This window comes from Salminus brasiliensis, chromosome 6 (assembly GCF_030463535.1).
Source record: "Salminus brasiliensis chromosome 6, fSalBra1.hap2, whole genome shotgun sequence".
Classification (NCBI taxonomy): Eukaryota; Metazoa; Chordata; class Actinopteri; order Characiformes; family Bryconidae; genus Salminus; species Salminus brasiliensis.
In genome coordinates, this window is record NC_132883.1 from 5,394,839 (window position 1) to 5,422,608 (window position 27,770).

The window sequence follows — 27,770 nt, forward strand, 5'->3', positions numbered from 1 at the left end:
TGGGCACCCATATGTGGGGCCAACGTGGAACCCGAGGACAACAATACGACCACTTTTATGGTATTACTTATATTATTTTTTACAGCATGAAATCCTGGCAGGCCCACAGTTACTGAGGACTGCTCAGGGGGCGGGGCATCATAACTTACACGTCTCTGGAATTTGGTTTTAATTGCCAGTACACCATGAAGTATTCTTAACCTTTCTAAAAGTGGTCATGCAAAAATCATCCTCACCGAAAATTATTAATGCTAATGATTTAAACTGCATTGTTCTCCTTATGTTGGCAGGCTGATCAGGCCACAGTGAATGCCACAGAAGAATGCAAAGAACTTTACATCTCAATCTAACCAGGCTGTGTGTTGATGATTATAATTGCAGCATAAGTGCAGCATTCCTACCTCTCCCAGACTATTATCTCACCTACAACCTTTTAAAGCCCAGCAGGTTATTTCGGTAGGAAATTCTGTTCTGAGAAAGAGAAACCGGCCTGATCAGATTCCAAGTCAAACTACTGGAGTGTAAGACAAAAATAGTCTGTGATGAAACTCATTCGTTCATCTACGAATACGCAGTTTGGTCAGCAATGCATAGAAAGTTGAGCCTTAAAGCCTGAAACTTATTAAACACTGTGTGAAATGTTTAGTCTGTGGCTCCGCCCCCTCAATCTGTTTACTGTTTATTTCCACCTGCAGGTCAGAACACTTCCTATCACATTGGGATTGGGGGAGGCCTTCCAATTTTCAGACTCTTTACCATGGAGGGTCGTGCAGTTAGACAGCTGCTCCACTCCAGAGGTGTGACATCATGTACATTTCTGTGTCTGAGAAAGAGCAGAAAGGTAAATTTACTCAGAACTGTGTTTTTATGTAGTGTAATTTCACAGCTCTAGACCGACCCTACGGTCTAACTGCTGCTCATCCAGTATGATGATCAGATCATAGAAGATCAGATCATAGATTTAGGGGGCGGAGTCACAGACTAAACATCTTCCACAGTATGTAATTAGTTTCAGCTGCAGCTCATTTACTGGTGTTTTTGATATGGATTGTTTGATCAACATGGATTGCCAGATGGACTAAGCTAAATTGACTTTACTCAAACAACGCTACTAACACATTACTGCATCGGTTTATGTTAGCCTGGCATTTTTACAGTGTGAAAAATTGAAGTACAGATCTAAAAATATCTGAAAAAGTGGAGCAGGTCAGATCTTAATTTAAAGTGTTTTTGTGTATATATATATATATTTAAAATATTACAAATATTGTTTAATGTTGTTTAATTGTAACATATTGTAAAACATTGCTTTTGTTTACAAAGCCTAGTTTCCTAAGCATTGTTTAGTCCAATGTACAACATATAGACTAGAAAGCTGCTGTGAGGATTTGATTGCATCCACCACCATTCCAGAGAACACAGTCCAATTGCACCACAGCCCAGTGCTGGGGGGCTTTATACCCCTCTAGACAATATCTGGCACAGTGACCTAAGGCTCATATATGGCTGTTTCAGAGAGGCAATGCTCTTCTATGGAGATTACATGACGCTGTGTGTGCACAACTGAAGAAGTGTGTCAGCAATGGGAGGACCTTAAAGGAACTGAATCCACTAATTATAAGAAACTCTCTTCACACTCAGAAGTAGTAAAGTGGACTATCTCGCCATCTACTGTTGTTCATGACAACTGCACCCACGGTACTTTGAATAGTCTTAAGTTCTACCAGATATTCAGGGCGTCAGACAGACACATTGCCAGATAGATAGACATACACTGATCTGCCAAAACATTAAAACTACTGGGGTTGGTTGGGGGGTAGTAAATGACACAGATTATCTGGTTACAATTGCACTTGTCAAAGATTGGGATATACGGTACATATTAGGTAACAAGATAACAGTCAGTTCTTGAAGTTCATGTGTTGGAAGCAAGAAAAATGGGCAAGAGTAAAAATCTTGGACACTTTGACAAGGGCCAACTTGTGATGGCTAGACAACCAGAGTCAGAGCTTCTCCAATGCCAATGGCAGTCAGGTGTTCCCTGTAAAGTGGTAAAGTGGAGAATTACAGGGTCAGGGGCCCAAGACTCATTGATTTGATACATGGAGGCCCTTGTCTCTTACAGGACTTACAGGACTCTTAAAGGATCTGCTGCTAGCATCCTGGTGCCAGACACCACTGGACATCTTCAGTCGTCTGTTTGCGAATGGCACAAAGGACCTGCTGATGCCAGAGGACACAGGACACTTTCAGACGTCTTGTGAAGCCCATTCAGGGGGACCCATACAACATCAGGCAGGTGGTTTTAATGTTATGGCTGTAATGTATTGCATATAATTTATTTATAATTTATTAAATTATACATATGCATTTATAATGTATTAATACAACGTAGCACATATATATTATTATATATTATATATATATAAACCAAAACAAACCGAAGCCACGCCCACTCGGACTTTAGCCCCGCCCCTTTTCTGTAAGGAAGTCATCATCAGAGGCTCTTCCTTCTTCCTGCGATATAATAATAATAATTTGCGGTGTTTCTGAGCTGGACCCTTTCGGATTTTCGCTGAATATTAAATGAATCATTATGGCCGCGACCAACGCTGGCGTGGCGACGGAGCCTCCGGGGCTGGAAACCCAGCGGAAAGAGATCGAGACGCTGCTGCGGGAAGAGGAGCTCCGGGTCGGGGAGAGCTGGTGAGAGTCCGGCTGCAATAAAACTCACCGGAGAGCTCAGTAAAGCAGCCTGGAGGCGCCTAATGCTCCCATTTGCTCTCAGATGTTCCTGTTTGTGCTCATTAGCTCATCAACACACATGAAAAACAGTCTTAATGAAATGAGAAGATGTAAATACAGCGGCTGGATGGAGTTGGCTTGGGCTTTAGCTGTTAGCTGGGTAGCTTTGGTGGCGTTTGGTGGTTTTGCACTAGCTAGCCAACATCATCCAGAGAGGAAAGCCATGGATGTGGGTATTGTGGAGTTGGAGCTGCTAGAGACAGTTCCTGATTAACTTGCCTCCAGAGTTTGGCTTTTTTTTAGGAACAGAAAGAAGCAGCCTAGCCAAGTTAAGCCCTGCTTTTCACTGATTTGGGCACTGAAGAGGGCTCAAATGAACCATCCCTGCCCTAGCTAGGGCAGGGATGGTTCATTTGAGCCCTCTTCAGTGCCCAAATCAGCCTAGCCTGCCCATGATGTGGTGTCCTTCCTGAAAGCGTCTGGCTGATTGCAGATTTGTCATTCCCAGGTTTCACTTTAGAGTTTGTGCTTCAGTCCGCCGCCCTGTTCAGATCAGTTTCGCTTTGAGCACAAGGTTTCGAGGAGAAGGGAAAATGACAGACCGGCTGGTTTTGTAATGACCCTGTGGAGTTGTGGTGTTCACCATGGTTTCGATTGTCAGCTATGGCTGTTACCACCACATGTTTATGACTGATGCTCTCAGAGATGCTCTCAGTGACTTTAAACCAGAACTGCCTGGATTGTGAACACCTTAAGCTGCAACTTGGACTTGGAGAACATTCAAAATTCAAGTGCTCTATCTGGAGCAAAAAGAGTCCTTAGGACCATCACTAAGGGGCATTTTGGTATAAGTTTGCCCCTCCTTGTAAATTCAAGATGAGCTCTGGAAGATCAGGAAAAGTATCTGAGAGAACTGCTGGTACGCTGGTAAGACAAGGCAAATCAAACCCCTCATATGACCGCCAAGAACCTGCATGAGAGTTTAGTTGAGTCCGGGCGGTGCACTGTTCTACTGTGCAGCGTTGCTTGCACAACCATAATTAGTTAAATCATATTACCCCACATGACAATATTGATTGCTTTTGAACCACTGAACTGTGACTTCTATGTACACTTTCATTCATTTTCCATTTCCATTTACGGCATTTAGCTGATGCTCTTATCCAGAGCGACCGGGAATCGAACCCCGGTCTTCCATGTGGTAAGGGAGCAGGTAGTGGTGTTATCTGTTGCGCCACACCAACCTCTACTCGGACATATTTGGGAGTATAGCATGTTCTCAGGGAGGTCTTTGAATTAGTGTTTTTACTGACCAGTGAGGGGTAGGAGGGGAAAGTGAAACATGATAATATAATATAATAATGTTTTAATGTTTTTTCCAATTTGTTTTTAAATCAATTTAATAAATTCAAAAGACGTTTTACAGACAGCAAAATCATTCAATTACGGTCATGATCATTATGATATGTGGGGCTATGTATTGGCAAGAACCTGACCATGCATATTATGATACCACTTTACAATTCAATATATTGCAATATATTGAGATACTGTAAGCTAGACGATATATTGATTTATCAAAATTATTTTTTTTTCTCCCAAAGTTTATGAAAAGCTTACCTGTTATGCTATGTTCATGACAATATTGATGGCTTTTGGGCACACAATAAAGCATACTGTAAACACAGAGATATTAGAACCACCAAACATTAATAATTAATAATATAATGAATTTTTTCAAACTTTTTTTCAAAATAAAAGTTCATGCAAACATTGCTTAAGGGTCAGAATGTACCATTTATACCCCAATAATTAATTGTTTTTTTATGATAATTGTCTCAAAACCAAAATATTTACATACCTTCCTGTTTAGCCTGCAGGAGTTTAACCCCAGCTCATTCACATTTGAGGTTTTAAAGTCGTTCATCCTGGGTTGCTTTGTTGAATGTGGCAGAATACAGGGCTGCCAATCAAAGCAGAGGTCATTTTCATGAATACATGTGTTGTTGTAAAAGGGACAGTAGCAGACACAACCCGTTCAATGGCCACATATAAGGATAGGTCGGAAAATTGTTGCTAAAACCACACAAACGTTATAAGTGGACCTCAGGGAAAGACATGTCCTTATTCAAAGATCTTACCTTTCAAACTGTTCTGTAACGAAGTCGTTTAGGCTTTTCTACCTTTTTTGTCCAAATCACACAAGTTGAATTTAACTACCCTTTACTGTCTTGCAGGTATCTGGTGGAAAGTCGATGGTTTGAGTCGTGGAAGGAGTATGTGAAGACCGGAGACCAGAACTCTCCTACGTTTCCTGGACAGATTGATAACGCTGAGCTCTTTGAGAGTAAGTTTTGTCTTACTTTTGAACGAAATTTCAGTTTAAAGGAACAATATGTAAATTTTTAAGCACTTTTATTGGGATTGTTAAAAAAAACTCGTAAAAGAGAATCGTAACACATTTTTATTCATACTGTGACATAGAGGTGTAACGGTACATGTATTATTTGATGAACGTAATGCAGAACTAAATTTCACCAGCACAAGTTCCACCCGGAAACATTAAACTATAAACCGTTAGCAAGTTAGCAACATGTCATGCTAAACCTCAAGCTGATTGGCATCTGACTGCAATACAGGAACCAGATCATCCTGCTTCTTTCAAATCAACAAGGGGTGTTTCTTTTGCCTGTTCTTTGGGAGGATTGGACTTAAGCTTTGAATGTTTAACTAGAGCCTAAGTGGAACAAACTGATAAACATATTCTTTCATAATTTTCTGTTTATTATTATATATTAAATTACATTATTTATTTATTTATTTATTTAAATCAGCCCTACATCGAAAAATATCAAACCTGCCAGACTGTATGTCCTCTATTTACTGTTTACTGCTAATTACACTGCAGAACTGTGACTTCTATATACGCTTTCACCTCTACTCTGACATATTTGGGAGTATAGCATGTTCTCAAGGAGGTCCTTGAATTAGCAGAGTGTTTTTACTGACTAGTGAGGGATGGGAGGGGTAAGTGAAAGATGATAATATTGGTAACAAAAAAAATTCGCACCCACTGGTGCATGGTGAGGTAATCAATTTAATATGTTAAAAAAGTGTTTTTTTAAATCAATTTAATAAATTCAAAAGACGTTTTACAGACAGCAAAATTATTCCATTACGGTCATGATCATAATGATATGTGGGGCTGTGCATTGGCAAGAACCTGACCATGCGTGTCATGATACCGCTTTCTGATTCAATATATTGCAATATATTGCGATACTGTAATTTATATATAAGTTGTAATACTGTAAAGTATAACAACACACCACCATATGCATAAAATCTGACTAAAACAAAAGCTGACCTGTTATGCTATCAGAACAGGGACGGCTGGTGGTCTGAGTTTAAACGCTACACAAAATGAACCACTGTCTGCCAACAATCTTTACATGTAAACTACTATTTAAAAAAAAAAAAAAAGATAGTGTTTAAGAATCGGTACAGTACTGCAGAACATATCACAACACTTCAATTTCTCTGTATTTATCAATATTTTACAGCAATATATCTAACACCCCTAATGATATGATGAATCATGCTTGAATGAATCTGTAGCAGCCTCCTAATTAAGCATGATGCCACAGATTCATTCAAGCATGATTCATCATGCTTCATTAGGATGCCCTGTTTTCTCTCATTATTTGCTTAAAGTAATGAAAGAAATGGCTAAAAAAAAAAAGATATATATATAATGTGCCAAATCTACTGCATGAGACCTTTTACTGTTAAACAGAAGAATTAAAAATGAGCTTGAAGTTTAACTAGGTGCTGTGTAGCAGATATTATTCCTCTACTCGTTTTGAGGCAGTGTTTTAGTGCTCTATTAAAATTAGGAAGTTTCAGGCAGTAAGGTGTGGCTTTACATTCGGAAATGCTGACCTAATTGCTGACACTGAAATAAGGAAACAGTTGATCTTAATGGAACATACTTCACGTAGCAGTGGGCAGTTGGACACACACACACACACACGGGCATTCTGGACATGTGTGTGTGTGTGAAGTGGTGTAATTTGTCTTTGTTCTTCTGTAAGTTGAAGGCTCTGGTTCGACTGGTGTGTTAAAATGATCCTTTATGTGTTTGAGTCCATTTAACTTCTAGTTTTGTTTCATGTTAGTAAAAAAAACAGTGACCAACCATTTAGCTTCAGTCTGTTAAAGATATCAGTGCCACCCAGTCCTGACCTTCCAGGAGACATTAACATGGATAAGGCCATGTGAGGAAAATTAGGACACTTCTTGAACACCATTGTCTTTTTGAACATATTTAAACATCTGGACATTTGAACAATACTGAGAGCACCCCCACGTCTAGTACTACTTCAAATGCCTAAAATTTGAATCAGGTGCAGCACACTGCTGAACGTACAAGCTCCTCAAAGAACTTTTGGACGTTATTTGGTTTAAAACTGTGGAAAAGCCTCTTAAGGTTCTTTAAGGAAGCTTCAGTAAAGGTTTTTTAGAGGGACATATTTTTAAGGATGAAAGCCTTTGCAAAGTGCACAAATTTATTCTAGTGAGAGACCTCATAATTCAATCCGAATCCAAATAAAGTAGCCTAAAGATCCTCTAGGAATTCAAATGGGCTCTTGGAGCAAACAGATCCCAGTGAGAAATTCCAAACATTCTTATAGGCACCTTTCAGCGCATTGAGGAATGTTTGAGTTCTTGGAGTAACCAAGAGATGCTTCAAGGAACTACTCATTTTTGCAGTGCACATTAGCTGCAGGTCATTAGAACATGGTTCGAGAGGATTTTTGAAGAAGCTGGTCTTCTTTAAACCTCAGACAACATCCGAGCTCTCTGATGCCTTCTGGAAATGAGTCTGGACAGGGAAGATCTTGGAGCAGTTGGAAATTAGCTGTTCCACTGTCATCATGGGACCTACAGGTAGTTCTTGACACAGTTGATGTCAAAGTACAGCATCTACCACTTTTTCACATGACTGTACATTCATAGTAAGGGAAAACGCAGAACTGTGTAGTTCACATGTAATCCAGGATCTGTACTAGTAAATAGTAAACTGGTCTTAAAATTTTCAGTATTCATGGACACTGTGAAGTCTTGATAGCACTCTTTTTTTGATTGGTCTCTGTTTGTGATGTGTTCTAGAATATATTCTAGCCACGTAATGTACAAGAATGAAAGAATGAGGCAGGGTTCAAGAAGGGATTTGTGTTGTTTAGTAAATGGCTCCCCTGTGCACAGTTGGTCAGAACCACAGCATGGGCCAAAACATTCTTCAGCCTCCAATATAGCTGCTTGCTTGAGGCTCGGGACATTTCTCAGACACAAATTAAGCCTAGGCTTTAACTAAATTTTGCAGGGTAGTATCTGCACCCTTAACATTCTGCTTCTGAAGGTGCTTTAGACCAGGTTAAGGTCCATAAGGTCTATTAAAAGGTTCTTCACACTCAAACAACTCCTTTATAGAACTAGTTCTTTAGTGAATGCCATTGATCGGATAACCATTTGAAGCACACATTATTTTTAAGAGTGTATATATAAGCTTCTCTGACAAAAAAAATAAAAAATCACCTTGGTGGCAGTATGGAGCTATGAATACCTGTTGGATGTGTGATAGGATTCATAAATGGAGAAGAGGTGGTACAGTGCAGTGAGCGTCTTGTGATTGCGTTTGGGCATGTCCAAAGACCACAGTGTAAAGGAAGTAGCTGAATCTTCAGGTGTATGGAAGCTTACGGTCATACTGGTCTACCAGCAGTGGCAGAAATCCCAGTCTACAGGAAATTCTCCCTATTCTTGAGCAGTTATGAGCAAAGGCCTTTTGTGCGCCACTCTGCTCCATATGCTGATGGTATGCAGTTCCCTGCGAAGTGTTCTTTCAGAAATTACTGGTGAGGGACCTATGTTGAAAAATTGCATTTTGATTGACAAACCGTAAAAAAAATGCAGGCTGGCCCAGTTCTGTCAGTTCTGTCTTTCGGCCACAATTCTGGTGAGAATTCTTTGTAGACTGGGATTTCTGTCACTGCTGGTAGACTCGTATGACCGCACTCTTCCATACACCTGCAGATTCAACTACATTACCATCTGTATGCAACACATTTTCCACACATCCAACGTGACGCTTACGGCCCTGTACCTGTACTGCACCTCTTCTCAATCTATGAGTCCCGTTATAGCCCGACCATCCTTGTGCAGCGTCCTCTTCAGGAGTCTGAAGTTCTTATCACCTTAAACACTGAAGGTGACGCATTTTTTGTCTGGGGTGCTTATATTCGAGTGTGTGTGTGTCTGTAGGGCTGTGTTTTGTAAGTTTTCTTTTTGTTGTGAGCAGGTTTAGACTCATACCGTCTGAAGGAGAGGCTAGTGGAGAATGAAGACTTTGTCCTGGTTCCAGCAGAAGCCTGGCATAAACTGCTGTCCTGGTACGGCATGACTGTTGACCAGCCCGCCCTGGAGAGAAAGGTAAGCCCCTTTCACACTTGCACTATATGACACAAGTATTGGGACACCTGCTTATTCTTCTGAAAGCAAGGGTATTAAAAAGAGTCTATCTAGCTTTTGTTGGAGTAACTAGCTCTACTGTTCAGGGAAGAAGGCTACTAGATTTTGGAGCATTGCTGTAAGGATTTGATTGCATTCAGCGACAAGAATGCAGAGTAAGCGGGATCAGGATGTTGTATTATCCCCACCCCACCTCATCATCCCCAACTTATTTCAAAAGTATTGGATGCAGCACCATCATTCCTTCTTTATACCCCTGTAGTCCACTCCTGGCATTGGCAGAACCAATATGTTCATGTTTATCTGCTCCTGAGAGTCCTATTCTATTGCCAGTACTTCTCGACAGGGACTAGACACGCTGCACATATATGTCAGCAATGTCCAGTAGCTGAATGCATTAATTAGAAGGGGTGTCCACAAACATTTGGACATATAATGTATGTCCATATTGATAGGTAATATTTGCGAGATAAATGGAGTTGGAATTTGTGTGCTAAAATCTGAGTTGTGAATGTTCTCTTTTCCAGGTTATTGACCTTCCCAGCACTGTCAAAGTTGAGATATACCCTGTGGAAATCTTCCTCTGTCTCCATAGCAACATGGATGATGTTCTGACAGCCCAGTTTAGCCGAACAGACACCATATGTGCGTAAATCAGCTCTTTTTGGAAACCGTGTTCTTTTTTTTGATGGGTTTTCAAACAAATTGGGTACAATGAGTACCTCATTAAGCCTCTTACATTTAGCTTATGCATTCATTCAAAGCTTTTAATATGAAGCTTTGACCTTCTCCTTCCTTAATGAATGAGGGACTGATGCTCCAAAAATAATTGTTACAGAGGCACCCGGTTGTGCTAACATGGCATGGCTAGCTTTGCTAGTTTTGCTGCAGGGTCCTTCAATTCTGGTCCTGGACATCTGGGTTGAACACAGTTTGGTGATTTCCCACCTCACACACCCACCCAACTTGCAGCTAATGAGCTAAAACTAGATTTGAGCAGGGCAATGGCCAGACTGCTGCCATTACACTTATAAGCACCTGTATAGTACCTCGAAATTCTAAGTTTTTAAAAATCCCAGCGTTAAAGGTCAGGGTAAAGGGTCAGTCAGGCTATGGTGCCCCTGAGCAGAGAGTGTTAAATGGATTGTTCAAGAGCTTAACAGTGACAGTTTTTCAGATGTGGGTATTGAACCCACAACCTTGTGATAAGTAACCCGGAGCCACCACACCACATCACTGTTAGTTGAGCAGAGAGACAGCTTATAGCACAGGGTGGAAAAATAGAAATAGGTGTCTCAGTGATTAGAGTGCTGAGTTATTGGTCACAAGGTTGTAGGTTTGAATCACGGTCCACTAAGCTGCCCCTTGAGCAAGGCTCTTAACCTTCTCTGAGCATGAGAAGAATATCATTGGTCTGTACCAGTGTATATATGACAATAAAAGCTAATTATTATTTAAAACTACAAAAATAAATGATTGTTTTATTAATATTAACTTAATAATTATGGAAATGACATGCTTTGCCTTGTGTGTAGATATATTATTCAAGCTAGGATGAATGAGATTTAACAGTCACTGCTGGTGGGCTCTGTGTTAGGCAGGATATTTCAGAATAACCCCCTTTCAAAAATAGCATCTAATTAGGGTCCACAAATTAGGTGAGAGGCCTCTCAGGCCAGTCGCAGGGCTTCTGGGAACACTGTGTCTGACACTTCTGTGTTGTAACTCGTGTGTGTGTGTGTGTGTGTGTGTGTGTGTGTGTGTGTGTGTGTGTGTGTGATACAGATACTATTCAGAAGGTGATGCAGAAACAGTTTGAGGTCGAGGAGGATGCAGAACCCCGACTGTGGATGAAGAGTTCTGAATCCAGCTGTGAGAGGTTACGAAATGTCCACATGACTGTCCTGGACTCCTGCCTTGCTACCGGCATGGTAACATCACACACATACACGGATACACTATATGGACAATTATTTGTGGACACCCCTTCTAATAAAATCCTTAGATAACAAAGCATTATTGAGGTCAGGATGTTTGATAATGACCACCCCGTCTCACCCCCAACTCCCCAACTCATTCTAAAAGTACTGAATGGAGCACCATCCATCATTCCAGAGAACACCATTCCACGTCTCCATGGCTCAATGCTTATACCCCTCTAGCCCACACCTGGCATTAGGCATGATGCCAACAGATTAATGTTTATCTGCTCCTGTTAGAGTCCTATTCTATTTACAGTACTTCTCTACATGCACTTGACAAGCTGTTTGTGTGTTTACATTTGCATGTTTGTGTCAGCAATGGGTGCAACTTAAAGTAGCTAAATGCATTCATTATAAGGGGCTGGATATATAGCGCATTGTATACCCCAAATATGTTGTCCCATTTAACCAGGAATTCCCATTTTGTCCCATTTGAACTAATTCCAAAGAGAAAATATTTTATATTTATATAAAATATAATAATTAACCAATTAAATCAACTTTTTATTTTGTTTTAATGTTTTAATGAATGTTTTAATGTTATGAACAAGTAAACAAATACTATGATGAGTTTTAATATTCATATATTCAGAGAGCTTCGGCTCCACCCTCCCCCACAGTGTTTGTTTCGGTGTTCGGTGGGAAACCGGGAGAACTGTAGTTTTGTTGTCATTGGTGTGTGTGTGTGTGTGTGTGTGTGTGTGTGTGTGTGTGTGTGTGTGTGTGTGTGTGTGTGTGTGTTTTATATAATGTGTGAGGGTCTGGGTGAACGTGTAAAGGCCTGTTTGGTTGTGGGTGTGTTGTGACTTGCTATGCTCGCTCTGCTCCCTCTACAGACAGTGATTATGGAGTTAAGGAATGCTGACGGCACCTGGCCCAGCTCCAGACCCCAGATCATGTAAGTGAATTTAAACCACTGTGGACACCCAGTGAAAAAATCTGTGAGCAGTCAGGGACACCACAGATTCAGTGCTGTCAGTCATTCGGTGCTTGTAGAACACATGCACTGTATTACACTGGTTGCCAGTTCTGGGAGGTGTTTCACAAAGCAGGAGGTCTCAGTAAGCGTGACTTTGGCCTTTTGTTATCTGACTAGCTGAGAAACCTAGCTTTGTGAAATACCCCTTACGTATCAAGTACAGTTGCAAGAAAATGTAAGTGAACCCTTTAGCATTTCCTGGAGTACCGCACTGATTACAACAAAAAGAATGTGGTCTGATAGTTATCTAAGTCCCAGTTCTAGACAAACACAATCAGAAAAACTTCTCTAATAACACACAAGCAGTTGTGTTGTTTGTGTCTTTTGTTGAGCACATTGAGTGAACATCCACGGTGCAGGATAGAAAAGTAAGTGAACCCCTGTAGCAGTAGTCACCTCCACTAAACATTTCCTGTAGCTGCAAATAAGATTTGCACGCTGCTGAGGAGGGATTTTGGACCCTTCCACCCTGCAGATGTTTCACTTTATCAGAATTTCAGGAATTTTTCAGCACGGCCCTCTTCAGGTCAGGACCCTGACTCTTAAAAGACAGGTCTTCTTCTTCAATAGTTTATGGTTGATTCACTTGTGTGCTTTTGGTCATTGTCTTGTTGCATTACCCATGTGTTACACATGTCTCTCACACGTCATCAACTTCTGCCTGAGACAACCCCAAAAGCAGCCCCAAATCCTCAGAACCCATTTTATTGATAATCAGTTCTGAAATTCAGGTAATTCCAAAGGATACACATATTTTTTTCATGCAATGACTATAATTATCAAGCCGTTATGACATGAATTTACTGCATTCTTTGAGTTTGTGTGTGTGTGTGTGTGTGTGTGTGTGTGTGTGTGTGTGTGTGTGTGTGTGTGTGTGTGTGTGTGTGTGTGTGAGGGAGAGAGAGAGAGAGAGAGAGGGAGTGTGTGTGTGTGTGAGGTTGTTAATCTCTGTTTTTGTTCCTTCAGGAGAAATTCTATGGAGGAGCAGGACACGTATAAAGGGCAGCCTGGAGTATGTGGTCTTACTAACCTCGGCAACACCTGCTTCATGAACTCTGCACTGCAGGTCAGATGTTACTGGTCGTGCCCTCTTTGCAATAGAGATTACACTGATAGTTACACTATTTATATTTCTGTAGTTATGGATTATGGCAAAATAACCTAATTGTGATATCCCTACTTTGAAATAGTATTACTGTAAATATTGCTGAATTGAAATCTCTTTTCACATATTTAGTGTCTGAGCAACACGCCGCCCCTGACTGAGTATTTCCTGAGGAATTTGTATCTGGGCGAACTGAACTTTACAAATCCTCTCGGCATGAAGGGCGAGATTGCAGAGGCCTATGCAGACGTCATCAAGCAGATGTGGTCAGGCAGGCACTACTCTGTCGTCCCGCGTATCTTTAAGGTGGGTATTATTATTTTTTTATTTTAACATTAAAAATATTTAGTACTGTGAAGAGGTTTAAGGATTTAAGACCATTTATCTCTGCAACAAGGATCTCATGCAGATGCAGGTAAACATAAATCCAGTAAAAAGGATTTCTTTCTTCATTCTGAAGAAAGAAAGTAGTGAACTAAAGAACTAAATTTATCACAATAACAATAAATCAGTGTCACATTGCCCACTTTGATCTTTAAAAAAATATATATCTTCTGTGTTTTTTTTGTGTCTTTGTGGTTGAGAAGACAAAGGTGGGCCATTTTGCATCCCAGTTTTTAGGCTACCAGCAGCATGACTCCCAGGAGCTTCTGTCCTTTCTGCTGGACGGCCTACATGAGGACCTTAACCGTGTCAAAAACAAGGAGTACATTGAGCTCAGGGACGCTGATGGCAGGCCAGACCAGGTACTGACGTCAGGACATGAATATAGACGTACATACACACACCTGCTGAACACAAACATGTAGTGCAAACTTGGGATGGTCAGAAGTCATAAAGTGGAGAAAATGCGTAATTTAGAGTTTAAACTGTTTGAACATGACTAGAGCAAATGCTGAGAGTAGACCACTCAGCATCTCTCATTTCTGAGTGTATTTTCTGGAGTGATCGCATTCTGTGTTACGTTACGTTCAGCATTGTAACATATTACCTATAACCTATAATCACATAATAAACAATACACTGGAATCAGTCAACTTACCAAACATTTGTTTGCCAGGGCATTCACATTTGTGTTTGTATGCGACTCATATCTCTCATTAGTGTGAACGCACCTCTCTCTGCCCTGATAGGATATGTGCTCACTAAATGTGCCCACATGTGAAAGACATTGGATCATGACAACAATGCATAATAATAATAATAATAATAATACTTTTGTATAATACTAAGGTTATAGCTATAAAAGTGCTAAAATTGTTTAAGAAAAGATAAAAGTAAAATGAAAATGCAGTTATATTAATATTTGCTAATATTAACAAAAATCTAAAAAAAACATTAATTCAGTTTGGCTCTTTTTTACTGTTCTGTCATATGACAGAGTACTGACTATCTGATGTAGAACCATAGGTGGTTCTTATTTCAGTTTGTGAAATTATATAAAATCCATTTATTTTACTTTTGGGGCAAAATAAAAATGCTCAATTACAAACCTGTTTACCACCCTGTTATTTTCCCTCAAAACGAAACACACAGATTTTTTATATAGAGGAATCGAAGAAATCATAAAAAGCAATAAAAATATATATAAAGAAATAGAAAAGTCATATTAAATGAAAGGACAGCCTAATAAAAATATACCTAAAAATACAGTTCCAGCTTAAAAAACATATTTCATATTTCATGAATGATAAAACTGAAAATGCAGTATTATTAATATTAGATAATATTAGCACACTAAAAAATACATGAATTGTTTCTGGGACATTATTAAAGAGAATATGAGCAGTGAATCCTGCTGTGTCTAAACCTGCTAGACACCACTATATCCAGATGTCTGCGTGCTAACAGGAAATGTAACCTTGACAGGAAGTGGCAGAGGAGGCGTGGCGTAACCACAGGCGACGGAATGACTCTGTGATCGTGGACACCTTCCACGGGCTATTTAAGTCCACGCTGGTCTGCCCAGAGTGCCGCAAGGTGTCTGTGACGTTTGACCCTTTCTGCTACCTGAGTGTACCCCTGCCTGTCAGCAAGGAGAGGGTCATGGAGGTGTTCTTCGTTTCCCTCGACCCTTTGTCCAAACCTGTGCAGGTAAACATACTCCGATAGATGCTGGTTCAGAGACTGGTTCACAAGCAAGTGGGTGCAGGTTAGCATGCTCAACCAGCCTAGTTAGCTTCTGTTTTGGTTAATTTGGTAAACACTCCCTTAAAAACCCTTAACATTTAAAATGGCTCCAATGCTTTTACAGTGGTTCTCAGTCATTGATGGGCAGTGCATTGTGGTAGTGGTATATTTCACAAATGAAGAGAAGCACTAAGCTAAGAAATCTGGAGCCAATGTGAAGTTTGCCCAGTTGGGACATCTCTTATCTCTCTTCCTTCTGGGCTTTGTATTAAGGAACTGGACTGCACACAACATCAATAATCCTGACCCTCTGACTCTTTCTAGCACCGAGTGGTCGTCCCTAAAGCTGGCAAAGTGATTGACTTGTGCACGGCCCTGTCTCAAGCAACAGACATCCCGGCTAACCAGGTGAGAGCACACAATTGTCTTGTCTTGTCAAGTTAAGAGACTTTCTTGTCATTTCTATATACAACTATATACAGCGTACACAGTGCACCATGGTCCTCCTCATAAGATGTGCGTACTATTTAAAGAATAGAGTGCAGTAGAGTGCAGCCCAGGTTAGTGCGGTACTCTAGCAGCTATTTTTAAAATTGTACAAAAAGCATCAGCTGTTTCACAGGTGTGGATGAAGTGCTGTACCATTCGTCCATCAATCCCTGGTCATGGCTTTAAAGGTGCCAAAAAATGCTTATATTGAATAATTAAATTGCTGACTGATGTTAAAATAATACGTGAGAGACTTTAGTTGGGGGTGAAATAATGCTTAGATGCACTTTTGCCAATATATTTATGTAGTTATTTTGGTTTATTTAGTTATCTGGTTTACAACACCAGCAACAGCTCACAGAACCACATATTCTTTTAACACTTTAACAGAAACACTATAGTTATTCTTCAGTGTTACCAGATTTTGCCAGGTAGCTTTTAGCCTTTCCCCCACTCTGATGTGTGTTTAGCTCCAGTTTGGTTAATCTGAGAAAATCTGGTAAAAGCCATATGGCTAACATTAGCTTGTAGCCTATCTCTGATCCCCATTCGCTCCCCCTGGTTTTCACTCTGTTGCGTGCCGAGTCTGAGCACCCTTCTGCGGATTCTTGCACAGGAAAAGTCATGGTCATGAGGCCTTGTTCCCAGAGCAAAGCGTATTCACATAACTAACAGATGGATTTGAGGGAAGAGCTGCTGTTTAGTATCAGCAAAACTATATTCTCCCAAAGTCTGAAGTTTGATTTTGGTGTATGTTTGATGTAACTCATCATAAATGTCTTTCTTCCTCTGCTCTATCAGATGGTAGTGGCGGATGTGTTTAACCATCGCTTCTACAAGATCTACCAAGTTGATGAGTCTCTGAGCTGCATACTGGACAGAGATGACATCTTTGTGTAAGCTTGCATCAATCTGTTGAGCTAGCACACTTAGCCTAACAGGAAACACCACCAAGTCTTTTAACTGTGGTAGTAATTTTCATTGTTGTTGCTGATCTGGGCATATATAAATATATATATAAATGTGTGTGTGTGTGTGTGTGTGTGTATATCCGGATGTTTATGACTTAATAGACTTAATTTAAATGGCATCTAATAACTAAGACCATCTTGGTTGGCTCTTTAACCACTTAAATCCTTAAAACCCTGTGTGTAGGCCCATACTTCATTAGTATTAATACTTACACCACTTTAATAGGCCCTGCAATTGAACCCTGTGGCACTCCACAGCAAGTAAATGTTAATTATAATAGTTTTAGGATTAGTAACTGAAACATTAAGAAGTGAAAGCGGGGTTAAGGAGCTACTCTAAACAAACCGCATGAAAACACTGAATACAAGCTAATGTTGATCAGTTAGCATGTCCTCTTTAATTGCCTTAACTGAATTGTTCTAGTTCACCTTTTCAAATCCAGTAGCCAGTATCTTTGTTTATGTTCCTGCAGGTATGAACTAAGCAACAGCTGTGTGGACGAGGAGGAAGAGGAGGTGCTTCTGGCTGTCTATATGCGCGAGCGCTCCCACTACCGAGACTATGGTTCAGGGGGCAGCAACTACAGCACGTCGTTGTTTGGCCACCCTCTGCTCATGGCGCTGCCTCGGTCTCAATGCGCAAGAGATGCCCTGTACCACATCTTCCTGCAGCGACTGGCGTGAGTGCTCATCCTTAGGCCTAGTTTATTGGTTTGTGTTTCTTGGAAATGCTGAACCAGAGAGAAATCAAAGCAATGCTTAAAAAGAATGGTTAAAGTAAGTTTAAGTTCACTGTTGTGCACTGTTATAGTACTGATATAATCATTGATATGCTTAGCAGAGAGCACAGGTCAGGGATTGTAGTGTTTCTTATAGTGTATTTGCCCAGTCTCTCAGTGTGAAGGCAGTGTTGTTACCTACTACTACTCCAAATTGTCAGCCAGGATACGTTTGGGATCCAAAGGTTTTATTGTAATGTATGCATGATGATTTCGCCATGCAGTCTGCAGTATTAAACTAGCGGCTGTAGACGTCTAATATTACATCTGGTGTCCTCAGTGTACCATTAATGGACATTATTCCCAGCCTGCGGAAGCAGTGCAATAACAAAAGAGTGGAGGTTCTGCAGTGTGGAGCTATTTTACAGTAGAACATGATAACAGACCATAAAACCTGAACCTTTATAAAAGTCTCACTGAAACGCTCTGTTTTACCAGCGGGAGAACTGCTCGCCTTTCTCTGTTTCTAAACCAGCAATAAAGAGCCCATTCAGAACCGAGTTGAGGCTAACGCTAATGCTAACACACACACGCTATAGAAACCCCAATCACACACAGCACATTCACCCACTATAAACCAGTTATTACACACCAGTAGACCAACAACAACAGATATCAGTCCAGAGTGTGTACCACTACACACACACACACACACAGGAAGTGATTAGACTGCAGTGTTGTAAAGGAGCTGGGAGCTGATTGGTCAGGGAGGAGATTAGACTGGATTATAAGATATTAAACACTATAAAACAGTCATTTTAACAAAAGTCTCGACTAAACTAAATCAGTCAGTCCAGATTGTCCGATTATAGAAACTGATACTGAAAATAAAGGGATTTCACTGAATGGATTAATCAGCAGCGTCTGATCTAAACTGTGGGGCTGGATTGATTATACAAACACAAATTGGATATACATCAGCCGATACTCAGCATTTACAGAAACACTTGCATTGGATCGGTATCGGACGATAGTCAGCATTAAGAGGATCGGATCAGGGGGTTAAAAAAACCTTTATCGGGACATCCGTCTTTCATCCTTTTGCAGGCGGTACGTCCGTCAACCAGACCCAGCTGAGGAAGTGGAAGAAGAAGAAGAAGAAGAGGAGGAGGAGGAAGAAGAGGAAAATGGTGAAGAGAATGATGAAGAGGAGGAATTGTACAAGAATCAGACCAATGGAGTGAGTGGAGGTAATGTGCTCCTGTCCCAGTCCTGGACCAAAAGTTATTTGTTTAGTGTGATCTTATCTGCAGCTATTGATTTATAATCTATAATTGGGCAACTTACTGACTCGTATTCAATTATGAGGTTTTTTACATCATAGGCTTCATATCCAGATAGTATACTCTGTAATACTGCCAACTGTGGTCGATCGTCTGCCGCTAAATAAGCACTTCACTACCATGCAGATGATGGTGAGGAAGACTCTGAGAAGGCAGGCCCATCCAAGAGAGAAGAGGAGTCCCAGGAGAACACTCACGATGAAGGACAAAACAATGTCCAAGCCAAGGCCGGTCCCAGCAGTGAAGGGAATGAGGGAGCAGAGGAGGAGTCAAGTAGTGAACCAGACCGGGGCAGCAGCACGGAGGAGGGCCAGTCAGCTTGCGGCAGCACAGACACCAACTCCCAAGAGGCTGCTGATGGGGAGCAAGGTGCTGCAGAGGCTTCTGGGAAAGAGGAGGATGAGGAAGAGAGAGAGGATGCTGAGTCTGTAGCTCAGGTGAATAAGAAGGCGGTGAGTAGACGGCGCTGTGCAGAAAAGAGGAGGAAGCCACTCTTCACTATCCAAGCAGTGAATTCCAATGGCACCACGGAACGAGGGATGGCAGACGGAGGCAACACTCTCTCTTTCAGCTGTGAGTCTCAGGTTAAAGAGCCCATATCATTGGAAAAAGATGTTGGTTTTTGACAGCATGATGCACTTTAAACAGTGTTAGCTTTGAAGCTTAATGTTCACTCCCAGTATAATCAGTCCACTAAGGAAACTAAGGTTGAAAAACATCCCGTTTTGAATTTTTCACAGTTGTGATGTCGCAGTCGTCATCATATTTACATATGACCACCCATTTTCACCATAACCTGCTAGTTTAAAGTAATATGTAAATATGGATCTAGTATAAAACTTACCATTCATATTTTCTGAGGTCCCCACAACTAACTGCCTTTTTGGCCTGCCATTGTTTAGCCCCACCCATTTTTGTTTAATGAGGCACAATACAGAGCAGCCAATTGGTTATTTCAGCACAGTGTCAAAAGCAGTGTATTTACTTCTAAGCGGTGAAGCTTGAAAAATGGTCATGGAAAAACTCATTCTGACCATATCTGGAGCATAAAGCTGCCAAAAAGTTGGAAGTGGACCTTTAAAGGAAAAATATAAAATATGAGTAATGTAATATACAGGCCTTGTTATTCTGAGTGAGATCATTTGGGAATATTCGAGATGGCACTGATTTACTTGTGGCATCTTTTTACAGCTCCACTGTACGTGGCCATTGACTGGGACCCTGACATGAAAAAGAAGTACTACAATGAGAACGAGGCAGAGGTAAGTGTGTATAGGATACAGGGTTTCCTCCATTGTTTATGGAGTCTACTATATTTACAGCCTTGGAGTCATGACATTTTGGCTGTTTAGGAAAGTTAGTGAAACATAAAACATACATAAAGTTTCTATATTATGCATAACACCGGTAAAGGCAGACAACTTGGGTGTGCATCAGTATTGCATAAGTTCTCATCTGGACTTGATTACTTCCTTTACTACTTTTTTTTGTCGTCCATGAAATTATCAAATTATCAAAGTGCTTCACATACATTCCGTATCCCGGTCCACAGACCCATAAGTCCTGTGAGTCCTCTGTGCTATTTAAATTTGTTGAACCACAGTTTGTGGTTATTCACCAATAAAGAAGAGGGATATCTTACCCAACAATAAAAATAAATACATTTTGTATATACTCTCTCTCTGTAACTGTTCTCACAACATTGCACTGCTTGGCAGTATTTAACTCTGACTCTAAAGCAAGATTAGATGCATTCAGTGAATTAACCCTTCAGGAGCTTCTGAACAGTGGATAAGGAAAGCTGTAGTAAAGCTCAGCAAATAAAGAATTCCCTAATGGACTCTTAACTATCTGCCACTACTAATATCACCACTATTAACTATCATTACTCTCATTACTCTGACCATCACTGCCATGGCTCATATTAAATTCTACTACACCATGATTAATATATTATGATTATGATCAGAGCAGTTCAACAGTATAGATGGTTTGGTAACTGTTAGCAATAATTTATAAATAGTTCTGACCAGAGGAGGATGGGTCGGGTCCCCCTTGTGAGTCTTGGTTCCTGGCAGGGTTTCTTCCTCCAGCTCTAAGGGAGTTTTTCCTTGCCACTGTCGCCATTGCCTTGCTAGATTTTTCATGTCTTTTGTTATTGTTATTTATTTTATTTTTTTTCTGTCTTTTACTAATTACTGATTATGTAGAGCTGCTTTGTGACAACAACAGTTGTAAAAAGCACCATACAAATAAATTGGACTTGACATAATCAATCCCTTTTATTATGTGGTAGTTGTCCATTATCTTCTGATACCCTGTTTGTCTCCAAACCTTAGATCACACTTATCACAGTTCTTCATGCACCTGCCCTCTATACTTCATGTGTTCTGAATTTCTTTACGTGCAGAAATATGTGAAGGACCAAAGCATGGAGGTCCCCCAACAGCACACCACAGTGCAGCTGCAAGAGTGCATCGAGCTCTTCACCACAGTGGAGACGCTAGAAGAGGAAAACCCGTGGTAACCTACTTAGCCCCTTACACGCTAGTTTAAAAAAAATATTATTCTTGTTTCTGGTAACTGACTTAACCCCTTATAGAGTAGTCTTACCGGTAACCTGTTGTTTCTATCGAATTATAGTGTCATATACATATACTAGTATTCATCCCCTTGAATATTTTATTTAAGTAGAATTATAAGTTGTTGTTAGTTATATAATATAATTGCATAGATTGCAAGATTCACCCCCTTTAAAGTATCGGACCTAGTAGTCTCACAGTTAGTGAAGTGGAGATCACCTGAGTGCAGTGAATGTGTCTTCAGTGATTGGACTTTCCAGACAGGTGACCAGAGAAATCAGGCTCAGAGAAAAGCTATTAAAGAGTAAGTCAGGGTGTGGGTACAAATAAATATCCAAGTCACTGAACATCCCCTGGAGTTTAGTTAAATCAATCAGTAAGCAATGGAAGCAATATGGCACCTGTGTAAATCTGCCTAGAGCAGGCCGTCCTCATGAACTGAGAGACCGTGAAGAAGGAGACTAGTAAGGGTGGCCACCGAACTAGCCTAGGACAGTTTGGTCATTTCCCTACTATATTTGCAGCATATCAAGGAATTGTGTTAACAACCTGCTTTGGAAAGCAAAGGGCTTAATAGGACGGAATAACGTGACAACCCTATGTTAAAGATTTTTGCATTAAAATAATGTGTGAACTAATGATTACGTAACTAAACGCAGTGGTGTTCTTCAGGTATTGCCCGACATGTAAGAAGCACCAGCTGGCCACTAAGAAGCTGGACTTGTGGTCTCTTCCTGAGGTCTTAATCATCCACTTGAAACGGTTCTCCTACACCAAGTACTCTCGCGAGAAACTGGACACTATCGTCGACTTCCCTTTACGGTGAGTGGGTTTGTTCTTCATCCTGTTGGAGATGTGAAGTCTGTGTAAGTCTTGATAATTCATTCACCACGCATTTTACATGCTGGTTCAAATAAACAACAGAAGACTAACGCAAGCAGTGGGCAAAATAGTGGAATTACACAGGGTGTTGTGGGTAAAGGTTCATGGTGTAAGAAAAGTAACTGTGGCTGTTGTAAGCTAATGTCCTGTCATGCTTTGCAGATGTCTGGACTTTTCCGACTTTCTCCTGAGGAAAATAGGGACTGACTCTGAACCTCCCAGCAGATATGACCTGATCGCTGTGTCAAACCACTATGGTGGCCTCCGAGATGGACACTGTATGTTTCACTTTGTTTAAAAGATGCCCTTTTAACAGGATCATTAAGAACTACATGATTCAGTCTGAGTTAATCCAATTAGTGTTTGAATTAATGTTCCCATGTAACTGTTTATAGAGGAGTACAAAAAGTAAAGTGTCAAAACACTGATTGTTGTGGGTTATTTATTTATTTAAATTTTTAATTTCATTCTTTCCATCCAGATACCAGCTATGCCCGGAACAAGGACAATGGTCAGTGGTATTATTTCGACGATAGCAAAGTGACCTGTGCAAAAGAGGAACAAATTGTGGTAAGAATGATTTTAAACCCTGTTTCAGCTGAATTCATTTAACTGGGGCATGTGCTCTTAATTTGATATATTGACTGATGGGATCTGTGAGATTTTAATCCAGCACAAATCCTCCACAGCCATAGTGTTTATAGTGCCGCATTAATAATCGGATGGAATGGCTTTCTGTAATTGGCTGTACTTGAAACTTCCTCAGTAATGGTAGTTCTGTTTAAACTGACCTCTTGGTGACGTAATTAAAAATGCTAACAGACACGGCTGTGCACTGTGTTGCTATTTATTATTGATTGACGCATCAGTCACATAACAAAGAACATTAATCCATCTTGAACCAACTTTGATTTTCACACAGCTGTTTTAATTTGAGCACCATCACAGCTCACAGAAAAGGCTGTGGTGCTAATCTTTCACAGTCTAATCCCCAACATGTAATATATTTAACCATTAACGCATACATGGACATATGAGATTTTGGTAACAATGGTTACATATGAGATCTTAAACTGAGATTTGTGCTTTAATATATTAAATTATTGTAATAAGTTACTTACTTGCTGTAGAAGAACTGTGTACTTTGGACTTTTGGTGATAAGTTGAGGAATATTGGATGATGAGGTGGATTGGTGATTATCCAACATCCTGACTTCACTAACACCCTGGTCACTGAATGCAATCAAATCCTCACAGCAGTGCTCCTCCAAAATCTAGTAGTTCTAGTTCTTTCCTGGACAGTAGAGACAGTTATTTCAACAAAAGCAGGATTAACTTTTACTAATAGCCTTGATTTAGAAGAAACAATGAATGAGCAGGTGTCCCAATACTTTTGTCCATATAGTGTATTTCACATTGAACCTTATACAGTACTGTGTGCAGCTCTACCTAAACGAGATCACTCACTTTCCGTCTGTTTCTTCCTAGACCAACGCTGCCTACCTTCTGTTCTACCAGCGGCAAGACAAGATCTGCTATCCGACGCTTCCTCCACCTGATAATCACATCACTTCCTCTAACCACGACGGAGGGTCTGGAGCCATGGAGATAGACTGAACCAGCCCCACTGATGTTTATGTTTGGTTTTCTTGCCTTCCTGCCGTCTCCCTCTGTATTTGTGTTCTCTCCCACTCTCAGGTTAATCAGGGAGGGTTTTTTTGTTTGTTTATTGTTTTGTCTTTTTCTTTGTTTTTAAAGAAAAAAAAAACTTGAACCTTCTGCCTCTTCTCCAACCGAACCCGGAAGGTGGGAGGCAGAGGCTACTCTCTCAGGCAGGTGCAGAGGCATCATGGTAGGGGACTCGTCATTATTCCTTCTTCGCGAGAAGCGCACAGGAACCGATGGAGGCAGACTGGGATGCCGCATGGTTTGTTTGCGCTGCTCCATTTTTTTTTCCTTTTGTATTGTTTTGTTATTCTTGCGGGTTTTAAAATCCTTGCAGGCTCTGGGTGCCATTCAGACATGATTGCTTGAGGTTGACCTGTGGTAAAGCCAGATAAGCTGCTTTGCTTTCGGCCAGTGTCCTGGGCCTGTGCTCGTAACTATTTGGGGCTGATCTAGATCTGCTACCCTTAGTCACCTAATGGGTGCAGATTCAGCCAGCATGCTCATGTTGGGGCTCACATGGGTGGAGCCTGGGCTAGATGGTTCCCAAGTGGGGATGGGCTCTGAGTGGGTTTGTTACTGGAACCCTGTTGGGCTTCCCAAATGGGCCATATCGTTGCAGCCCACCCTAATCTCACACGGGTCCCATTTAGGCCCCATGTGCAGTGTGCAACCCAGATGGGGCCCATGTTTGACCCCTGGTCCTGCCACTGACCCCGACCCAGCATATGTGGAGCCAACATAGGTCCCATGGACAAAATGCTCTGGTTCCTAGCTGGGCAACCCATACAGGCCCCACAGGGCCATGGTATCTGGGGAATTCTAACATGCAACCTCAGAAGCAAGGGACTGTGCACTGCAGAAATGATATTTTAGCAAGTGAAATGGTTTTGAATCCTAAATTTTGTCTCTAATACTCAAATAAGGCACTTTCACTAGATAAAATAAACAAGTTTAAAACAAGTCAAAAACTTGAAACAGATTAATCTTATAATATTTGGACAACAATTTACAATGACGAATATTAATTTGGCTAGGTTTAAGATTATTTCACTTGACGAATGATCATTTTGCAGTGTATAAAGCTACATTCGTGGTTTGGAAAGTTACCTGTAGACACACTGAGCCTTGCCTTAGATTGAGATGCACTGTATATACACTAGTCTGAAGCTAAGCTTAATCTGACAACACTGCAACACAACACTGCAAATAATTTTGGTCTGCAATTTTATTATTATTATTATTATTATTATGTTTTACTTATTTTTAGGAGGGGTTTAATACAAACTCTCCTTAAACAAGTATACTCAACCAGCCACTTCATTAAAACCAGCTCCTTGTTTGTTTGTTTTTTACACTCATTGTCTATTCCATCAGCTCCTCTTTACCATACAGGAGCACTCTGTAGTTCTATAAGTCCAGACTGTAGTCAGTCTGCCCATCTTCATACTTATATATTAGCCTCCTTTCAACCTGTTCATCAATGGTTAAGACCCCACAGGACTGACCACCGCCGCAGGTAGTATTTGGGTGGTGGGTCACTCTCAGCACTGCAGTGACCCTGACTGACATGGTGGTGGTGAGTGTGTTGGTGTGTATAGCGCTGCTGGTACAAGTGGATCAGACACAGCAGTGCTGAGCACTCACTGTCCACTCGTGTAGATGTAAAGTCAGAGGCAGAAGCTCTGTTTCTGCTGCTGCGCAGTTTGTGTTGGTCATTCTCAATGCTGTGTCTGATCCACTCATACCAGCGCAACACACTACTAACACACCACCACCACAATGTCAGTCTGTCACTGCATTGCTGAGAATGACCCACCACCTAAATACTACCTGCTCTGTGGGGTCCTGACCATTGAAGAACAGGGTGAAAGGAGGCTACAGGAGGAAACAGATAGAGAACTACAGTCTGTGATTATAGAACTGTAAAGAGGTGGTTATAATGAAGTGACCTAATAATAAAAATGGAATAATCTAAAGCCAAGATTATGTTTTGCAATATAGAGTTTAGGTTCTAGAGCAGGGGTGGGCAATTCCTGCCCTGGGGGCTTGAATTCCTGCACAGTTTTGGGCTTTTCCATCTCAAGCCCACCTGATTCAGCTCACCTGTTAACTGCCAGGTTTAGCAAGTCTGTTACAGCATGGAAATTTGCAGACTGTGCTGGACTCCAGCCCCTGTTTATCCACTTCCTGTTATAGAGGCTTTCCAAACCATGAATCCAGTTTCACATTGCATCCCTTTAACCTCAATGCTGTGCTCTTTTGTTTTTTGGATTGTTTCTCAGATGGCTTAAAGTAATCTTTCACACAGACACGTGTGCTAACATCAGTAATATATGAAAGCTAGTGAGCAACAGTTAGCATAACAGTGCTAATCCAGACTGTTCTATGCTAACAATTATTCATAATCATTATTTTTTCTTATTTTTATTAGCAAGATAAATTCTTGGTTGAAATACTGCTGTAATGATAATCTGACAAAAAAAACCAACATAAAAGCTGCAGAATTTAATGCAGGGTCTAGGAAATGAGGGACAGGGCCCGGCATAGTTTGGTGCTAATGGGTTCAATTAGGGGTGTTTGGGCAGGAAAATCACCGGACTGTGCAGAAATCCATCCCTTCAGGACTGTAGTTCCTGACCCTTGGTCTAAGACTGGGCTCATCTGTCTTGATACTGACTTCATTATCTGTGTTCGTAATTTGGCTGCAAAAAAGAAACGTTTCCAGAAACATCCGGTCAGAGCTTTTGATTGTTCGCTGTTGTGTCCCATCCGAGGGTTGTGGACAGACTGTTATTTTTTCCTATAAATGCTGACATTGCTAATACCAAATGAAAGGCAGATGAAATGACCGGAAGTCTTGTGCTTGTGAGGGATATGCTAAGCAATGCTATGGTAGCTAATAGCCTTCATTTGGTGTCAGTCATGTTAGCATTGTTGGTTAAATTGTCCCTTTATGGGTTGCATCTTTTTGTTTGTGTTTGTTTGTTTTTTTGTTTCCTCTCACTTATATCAGGGACAGAGCAGTCAGAAATGTAACTGTTGCAATACGATTCCTGTGAACCTCTAAAGACTTAGCAGAGGGGCAGACTATTTTAGGTGATGGTGTAAAATAGCTTCGTATGCGCTCACTCATCAGCTATTTATTTTCTTAACTGCCAGATGCAGAAAACGAGTGAGTTTTAATTCCACTTCTAGCACATCCATGTCTCTGCACAAGGCCGCAATCAACACGCTTCGGGATCTTCCACGACCCCTCACTTTTTCCACTGGGAAAGACACTCTTTTGCAGGACACAAACGGGGACACATTTTTCAGCAAGAATTTGTATTTTTATCTTTAAGGAAAGGGTTAAGAAAACAAAGGAGGTTATAAATATTACGTTCTCTTTTTCATTTATTGTTTGCAATTTATAATGATCTGAGCGATGAGAATATTTCAGTAAAGTGCTTTCTGGATAGAGCTCTTAATGATTTTTAAAAAGGCATCTGTACAGTATTTTTGTATTGTAATAAATATCTTTGATCAAATAGATCAGATGCTGGGGGCGGGTGAGCTTTCATTTTTATTTTGTTAATAGATGGACTATATAATTGTATACTCATGTTTTGATATGAATAAATGACAGTATGTAGTATTGTTGTAGA

At 40.7% G+C, this 27,770-nt stretch overlaps 1 protein-coding gene across 1 annotated transcript; it reads left to right on the plus strand.

Annotated features, from left to right (window-relative positions):
* The first annotated feature begins 2,514 nt into the window (after positions 1 to 2,514).
* On the plus strand, positions 2,515 to 27,770 carry usp11 (ubiquitin specific peptidase 11). Its single transcript, XM_072681428.1, has 21 exons — positions 2,515 to 2,706; positions 4,983 to 5,092; positions 9,107 to 9,237; positions 9,804 to 9,921; positions 11,062 to 11,207; positions 12,095 to 12,156; positions 13,204 to 13,303; positions 13,475 to 13,648; positions 13,930 to 14,088; positions 15,212 to 15,436; positions 15,797 to 15,880; positions 16,763 to 16,857; positions 17,406 to 17,612; positions 18,759 to 18,901; positions 19,121 to 19,567; positions 20,186 to 20,256; positions 21,405 to 21,517; positions 22,249 to 22,398; positions 22,621 to 22,736; positions 22,940 to 23,028; positions 23,947 to 27,770. The coding sequence occupies exons 1-21, from the start codon at positions 2,597 to 2,599 to the stop codon at positions 24,073 to 24,075; spliced, it is 2,979 nt and encodes a 992-aa protein (XP_072537529.1). The 5' UTR covers positions 2,515 to 2,596; the 3' UTR covers positions 24,076 to 27,770.

Excerpts from the sequence above, each read along its gene's own strand:
- usp11 (XM_072681428.1), top strand. The coding sequence starts at position 2,597 with ATGGCCGCGACCAACGCTGGCGTGGCGACGGAGCCTCCGGGGCTGGAA. Across the intron at positions 2,707-4,982 it reads CTCCGGGTCGGGGAGAGCTG|GTATCTGGTGGAAAGTCGAT; the intron begins GTGAGAGTCCGG and ends ACTGTCTTGCAG. Across the intron at positions 15,881-16,762 it reads CAGACATCCCGGCTAACCAG|ATGGTAGTGGCGGATGTGTT; the intron begins GTGAGAGCACAC and ends CTGCTCTATCAG.